General features: G+C 37.5%; 1 protein-coding gene across 1 annotated transcript; it reads right to left on the reverse strand.

The window, feature by feature from the left end:
• Positions 1–4,238: 4,238 nt before the first annotated feature.
• Positions 4,239–6,958, reverse strand: LOC123266582. Its single transcript, XM_044730889.1, has 3 exons — positions 6,289–6,958; positions 5,822–6,188; positions 4,239–5,218 (listed from the first exon to the last, which is right to left on the reverse strand). Exons 2-3 carry the CDS (start codon positions 6,024–6,026, stop codon positions 4,239–4,241), a joined length of 1,185 nt encoding a protein of 394 aa, XP_044586824.1. The 5' UTR covers positions 6,027–6,188; positions 6,289–6,958.
• Between the last annotated feature and the right edge of the window lie 513 nt (positions 6,959–7,471).

Below are 7,471 nucleotides of genomic sequence, written 5' to 3' on the forward strand. Positions count from 1 at the left end.
CCAAGTTGTGAAGAAAAAGGACCTGAAACCAAGCCCTCCGAAAAACACGGCAGTGCAGAACGCCGGAAAAAAAGAGGTGACTGAATGGCAGAAGGTCCAATCCAAGAAGGAGAAGAAGGAGCAAGCGAGAGAGCGGTTACCAAAATAACCGGTGAACAAATCTCGGCCGGAGCCTAAGCGGAAAAAACCGCGAAAATTCACCAAACCAGATGCCTTAATTATTCGACCCGTTGAGAAGGCAAAATATGCCAAGATACTGCGTCGGATTAAAAAAGATGTCCCACCAGATCAGACCCGTGACGTCGTTGACAAGGTTCAAAAGATGAATGATGGGAATATGCTCATTACGCTGTCCAGAAAGACCGCAGACAAAGGACAAGCTTTGCTGAAGACCATCAAGAGCATCCTTAAAGAAGAAGCGCAAGTCATCTGTAAAGGCCCAGAGGAACAGCTTAAAATCCGGGACATTGACGACGAAACAACTAAAGACGATGTCCGGAAGGCCTTACAAGAGGCAGCTGGAAATGACTACGAAATACCTGAAGATGTCATTAAAATTCGTCCGGCCTACAGAGGTACTCAAACTGCTTCGGTACGATTGCCAGCAGCAATAGTGCAGAAGATACTCGAAAAGACAGGCAAAATAAGGATTGGCTGGGTAAATTGCCGTGTCAGAGCAGTTAAGACACCACTACGATGCTATAAGTGCTGGCACATTGGGCACACTACTGCCCAATGTAAAAGCGAAGTCGAACGATCTGGGCTTTGCATCAAATGTGGGCAAACAGGTCATCAAGCTGCTCAATGCCCAAATAAAGTGAAATGTGCGTTATGTGCGGAAAAACCTGGCTCTCAGGACACTGCTCAGCAGTCTGGTTCTGGCCGATGCCCAGTCTTCCAAGAAGCACTCCAGAAGCTGACAAATAAACGAACATGAGGATACTGCAGCTTAACATCAATCACTGCGAAGCTGCGCATGACCTGCTTATGCAGACAGTACGGGAATTAAAGCTCGACGTTGTGCTTTTATCGGAGCCATATAAACATTTAGCTGGACAACCTTGGGAGACGGATATCACCACGAAAGCTGTGATCTGGGCTTGTGGTAAGCTTCCTTTCCAGAGTGTAGCTACCAATGGCAGCGCTGGCTTTGTAGCAGCATCAGTAGACGTTTTTACAGCTGCTACGCACCACCTAGCCTCTCAATTGCTGAGTTTACTGACTTCTTGGATCGACTGACCGAGGACGCTAAGCAACATCATCCAGTGGCGATAGCCGGGGACTTTAACGCCTGGGCAGTGGATTGGGGCAGTAAGCAGACTAATGCACGAGGAAGAGAGCTGCTAGAAGCTCTTTCTACACTAGATGTAGTCTTGCTCAACAGTGGTGACACGCCGACCTACATCAAAGATGACGCAAGCTCGATTGTAGACGTCACTTTTGTCAGTACCAGCCTTGCTAAAGGTAACACTAACTAGAAGGTACTGAACATCTACACTGCCAGTGACCATCATGCGATACTCTGGGAAACGTCAAACGACCAGAACCTCAGGGGGCCTATCAAGCAATTTAACACCGTCGGTTGGAAGGTGAAATCTCTTGACCCAGAAGTATTGCTAACAGCCCTCGATAGTGATCCGATAGAGACTGGATGTGCAGAAGAACATACTAAGGCCCTGATGATGCAAGTAACACAAGCTTGTGATGCCAGTATGCCTCGCAAACGTGTTATGAATTCAAGACCTGCGGTACACTGGTGGAATGATCATATCAGCAATCTCCGTAAAGAGTGTCATCGAAACAGAAGAATATCACAGCGTGGCTATCAACGACCTAACTCTGCAGTGCTGATCGCAGAGTACAAAAAAGCTCGTCGTGAACTTAATAAGGCCATAAAAGAGAGCAAAGGAAGATGCTGGAAAGAGCTCATATACGAGGTCGACAAAGACGTGTGGGGTCGGCCGTATAAGGTGGTCATGACGCACCTGAAGAAACAACAAATGCCGTCACCTACGTGTCCCTAACTCCTTCAGAAAATCGTCACTGCGCTGTTTCCACAGCAACACAATCTCAATTATCAGTCAACACAAGATGAACTGGACGACATTCCAACTGTCACTAAAGAAGAATTGTTGGAGGCCTGTAATCGGGTAGGAAATAATAAAGCGCCGGGATTGGACGGAATCCCTAATATAGCCTTGAAAACCATCATAAAGGCAGCACCAACATTATTTCTAGACGCTTACAACGTATGCTTCAAGGAGGGGACTTTTCCTTGTAAGTGGAAACAGCAACGGTTAGTACTTTTACCTAAAGGAAAGAAACCGCCAGAAGAACCGTCATCTTACCGACCACTCTGCATGCTAGATACGGCGGGTAAGTTATTTCCATTTGGGTTGACGCACTAGAGGTGCAAGATTCATGGAGGAAAGCTGGACCAATATATCGTATGAGTGCCCTACGAGTTGCAAGCGCCTTTCGAACAATATCAGAGGAAGCAGTTTGTGTCATTTCCGGAACTTTGCCGCTCAGAGTCCTAGCTGAGGAAAGACGGAACCTTTACCAACGAAAGATGACAACCACACAAAGTGCCGAGGAACTCAGAGCTGAAGAACGGCAGAACAGCATCGCATGATGGCAATCGCAGTGGGACGCCGTGACAACAGGGAGATGGACACACTGTCTCATACCGAAGATCGACGTTTGGCTAAACCGAAGTCATGGCGAGGTCAATTACTATCTGACGCAGTTGTTGTCAGGACATGGATGTTTTCGGACGTATCTTCACCGCTTCAAGCATGATGATTCACCGGAGTGCCCGTCCTGCCCAGGAATCAATGAAGACGTGGAGCACGTTTTCTTTGAGTGCCCACGATTTTACCCACAGCGAGATGAGCTGGAGATGATCCTAAAGAAGAAAATCCAACCAGAGACAATAGTAGAAGCAATGTTGTCATCAAGAGCCTCCTGGAACGCCATCAGCACATTTGCAACAGAAGTCCTCATAGACTTGCGTTCCATCGAAAGAAAAAGAGCAAATGACAACAACTAGAAGAAAGGTAAAATAACACCTTAGCTCAGGGGGTCCGCACTCGAGTGGAGGGAATTGTAATAGATTAGTTTCGGAATGAGGTATTTTAACCATGGTGGCGCAGCATGCGCCCTCGAAAATATGTACAATGTAGCCTCATCATAATATACCTTGTATATAGTCCATCAAATAAAGTTCCTTGACTGAAAAAATTCAGCTTCAAATTCATCGTTCAGCAGTATTTTTTTTTTTTTTCTTAATTATTATGTATCAACATTATTATTTACTTTTTTTAATAAATAAATTAATAATTCACAAAAATAAGCAAGTTATCCAGTCAAATAATATTGGCAATAGTGACTTATAAAATTCTCTAAATGCAGTTTATATATATGTAACTGTCTTCGGTCACCGTTAAGCGCTCCAGCTATGTTGGTTACGCGTAAGACTTTTGTTTTGTATTCGTGGGTTCAAAACCCTTTATACGATATTTTTTTTTTTTTTATTTAAATTATTAAAATTATTTAAAAAAATAACAATTAAAATATTTCACTTTCAGAAAATTTGAAAAACTAAAAGTTAAAATTTTAGAAAAAAATTTTTTAGTTTTAATTTAATTATTAAAAAAAAAAATTATTGAACGTCGGTAATTTTAGTATTAATTTTTAGTGTAAAAATAAAAATATCTAATAAGTTTATAATAATAAGTTAATTACTACACTACATAATAATAATAATAATATTGAATTAATAATAATAATAATAATGAAATTGAATTCTTTAAAGTAAATATAAATATATTAATTAATAATAATTATTTAATAATAATAAAATATATTTTGTTATTCTTATTTTTATATATTTGACATCTATATATGCTAAAAAATAAATATTTACATATACACATATAAATATTTACATATAAACAGTAAAATATACATATTTATATACATAATATTTCTATTTACAAATCCTATATACATATATACAAACAATAACAAAATAAATAATAATAAAATTCCATATTTCAAATTTCACGTTGCGCAACCACTTTTGTTTTTTGGAATTTGACCCAAGCTTTGTGAAAAATGAAATTGGTGTTCTTCAAGTGGTCTGTTTTGCCTTCTAAATGACTGTTGACTGCAGCACACCAATCAACCAGGAATCTCTTAATTATCAAGTCAATGGTCGTTTCATTGAGTTAATCTTAATGCTCTAAACAAGACGACCATTGCTTGGTAATCTCGCTACGGTTCATAAGTTCTTCAACCCTCAATTTTAAAATTTTACTGATTTCAAACTTGTAGCACTGAGTGACCATGAATTTTTCAATAGCTACAAGTACTTGAAAGTACATGAGGTCAAAGGATGAGTTTGACGTAACGGAACCTGTCTTTCGCACAAAAGAAATTTTACAATTTCTACATTCAACAACTTTCATCAGTTGCTGACTTATCTCGTTATGACGAGATAATTGCTCAATGATGTTTGACTTTGGTTTTGTCGATTCAGCATTAGAAAATGGAATACTGCTTTCGATAGTAGATGTTTCAGCAGAATCTTCTACATCATTAGTATTATTTTCATCACCATCATTATCAACACAATCAATATCAATTAAAAAGTTGTTGAACGTAGAAATTATATCAGAAAAATCGACACTCTCGGAATCATCATGGTCAGAACGATGTTCTGTATTCCCATGGCGTACCTTGAATCTTCCTACTTTGTCGATTAGAAAACTCCTTAAGTGTGAGGTGATTAATCTACAAGACGGCTTCTTATTACAACTCTTTTGCCTTAACCATCCAAAGGTACTTTCAAGATCGTCTTGATTAAAATTTCGGGGAGAGAATTCTTTAAACTCGTAACGAGACAAGATTTTCCACAGTTTCATGAAGCCCTCTACGTTCAGCTTCCAATTATCGAGAGTAGGAACTGAAGCTTTGCGTTTTGTATTTTTAGGATCAAGAAATCGCAACTGACCCAAAAAATACTTGCTGCGGGCCCAAAACTCATGATGAGGACTGTCAGCAGTAACGGTAGCTCGCAACGGGGCTGTAGTTTTTATATGACGGGGTGAGCCATTTATCGAATCGAACAAGTCATTAAAAAAGTTCAAAATCTCAGCTGTAAATAATGATTTATGATCCATATACACTTGTCCTTCTGTTGTTTCAATAGGATCTGTAACCAAATAAATTATTAATTAGCAATTTAAAAGAAACTATTGTAGCAAATTATTATATATATATATATCGATGGTCTAATTAGCAATTTGTCTAACTCCTTATTTTTTAGAAGGTGATTTTTCAACATTTTGATGTAGCAATAACCCAATTATAAATTATTCGAATGATTTAAACCTAAATATATCTCTATTAAATATTAATGATATTAAATGGGTTTTTAAAGTGATAATAAATTTTGAACTAATTGTTTTTTTCGTACAAATAAAAGATTCTCTAAAATGGAGTTAGACAATTTGCAAATTAGAACGTTGATATATATATATATATATTAATGTAAACGTATTGCAGATATTCAAATAAGAATGGCATGCGCAAGAAACCAGAAATGGGAGCGCATGCGTTAGAAGAAAGAAAAGTTTAGCTATGTGTATTTGACTGGAAGGTATGAAAGAGAGTAGGGAGAAATTCAGCGCGTAACAGGTTCTTACAATCGTTTGAAAATTAGTATCAGCCATTTCAAGTTATCATGTAACTTTAAGAAAAATAAAAAGAAATATAAAAAATGATTATTTCTAACACAGAATAAATGAAAATTTACCTGGAGAATCAATTACACTTTTGATCAAATTTGCCACGGTTCGACTCATTATTTGAGCAGCAGGACGGACTCTCATTTTCTTAATTTTTTTTACATAAATATGCTCATCGGTCAACTTCGTGACTCGAGAACCAGTTGTACGGTGTTTATCAACTCTATATGCTTGCTCGACATCATCCCATTGAGCGTAGTGAGTCGCTGACATTTACGTTGATATACTTAAATAAAGTAAAAAATTCACGCTGCGCCTTAGCGTTGTGCACGTACTCCAGTTTTTTGGTCAGTAAATTGTTTCGAGAACCCTTTGTCAGATGAGGACTATCGAACAACGGAACAATTTCCAAACCACGCCATAGAATAGTATTATCTGAAAAGAATGAGTGATATTTGTAAAATTATACATAATTGTTGAAGAGAATAACAAACAATGAAGTTCGTATAGAAAAAAGTATACTTGAATTTTTTACCTGGATTTTGTTTTTGTTGGAACCTTAATCTGTTAGACTGTAAAATTAAATCTTTTACAGCCTTAACATTATTGGTTCCCTGGTCACAAACCGTCGCCACGGGAACTAGTCCACAATCAATTACTTCATCGAATACTAATTTGATAATCCTAATTAATTCGGGTGGATTAGTTTGACCTTCACAAAACCCATGATAGATAGGGACAAACCAATCATCACGATTTGCCGAATGAGCAGCAACCACAATGACATGATCGGCAAATTTAATTGTCCTCTTGTATCCAAAATCTTCGAATCCAAAAATTTTATCTTTTGAATGATCGTAATGCAAATGCGGTGCCGTTGCAGCTTCATCCCAAATTATTGTCACATATCTATCCAATGAAGATGCCAGACGTTCACCTTCATTACGTAGGTGACGTGCAATAACTGGAGCTATTCCTGTATCGAAGTTCATCCTGTCAAGAACTTTTTTCAAAGTTCCAGGACTAGGAAGAACAAACAGATCAGACAATAGCTTATAAGCCGTTGGAGACCGTTCGTGTATGATCAATGACAACAGCTTCTGCGGTGTTGAAAAACGTCTAGCCTAAAATAGTAAAAGAGATAAGTTAATGTAAAATTTTACGAGAAACAATCTATATATACAGAAAAAAAAAATTTCTTACTTCAAAAAAATTTTGAGGCAAACCGAAATTATTTTGCAGCAAGAAAATTTACCTTTGAGTCAAGATTTTTTTCTTTCTGTATAAGAATTTATATAATTAAAATAATCGTAAGCTTTACCCGTGGATTTTTTCCAGTGTTTTCAAACTGCATTTGGATAAAAATATTCTGAATCGCTGAAAAAGATTTTCAGATGAAACATCATATAAATGATGCTCGCACTTAATCATCTCCCTCCATGTCAATGCACGGATCTCATCCTTCGGAAAATAATGACTCTGGTCATTTTTTCCGGATGAACATCCTAACACAGCACACTTCCACGGCATTTTATATAATTTAATTATATAAAATAATTGCCAACAATAATATTAAATTATAAATAAAAGAGATTGTAAATAAGTAAGGTTGCGTTGACGCGGATTCAATCGGAGTTTTCTATTGTTTGGGAATCGAACAAATTACGATCGCAAGCAGCGCGGCGGGTGAGTATGCATGTATGCATATTAATATATGT

Source organism: Cotesia glomerata, linkage group LG6 (genome assembly GCF_020080835.1).
Source record: "Cotesia glomerata isolate CgM1 linkage group LG6, MPM_Cglom_v2.3, whole genome shotgun sequence".
NCBI classification, from domain to species: Eukaryota; Metazoa; Arthropoda; class Insecta; order Hymenoptera; family Braconidae; genus Cotesia; species Cotesia glomerata.

Coding starts and splice junctions, on each gene's coding strand:
- LOC123266582 (XM_044730889.1), bottom strand. CDS start 6,026: ATGTCAGCGACTCACTACGCTCAATGGGATGATGTCGAGCAAGCATAT. Junction 5,219..5,821: donor AAGTGTAATTGATTCTCCAG/GTAAATTTTCAT, acceptor ATTTGGTTACAG/ATCCTATTGAAACAACAGAA.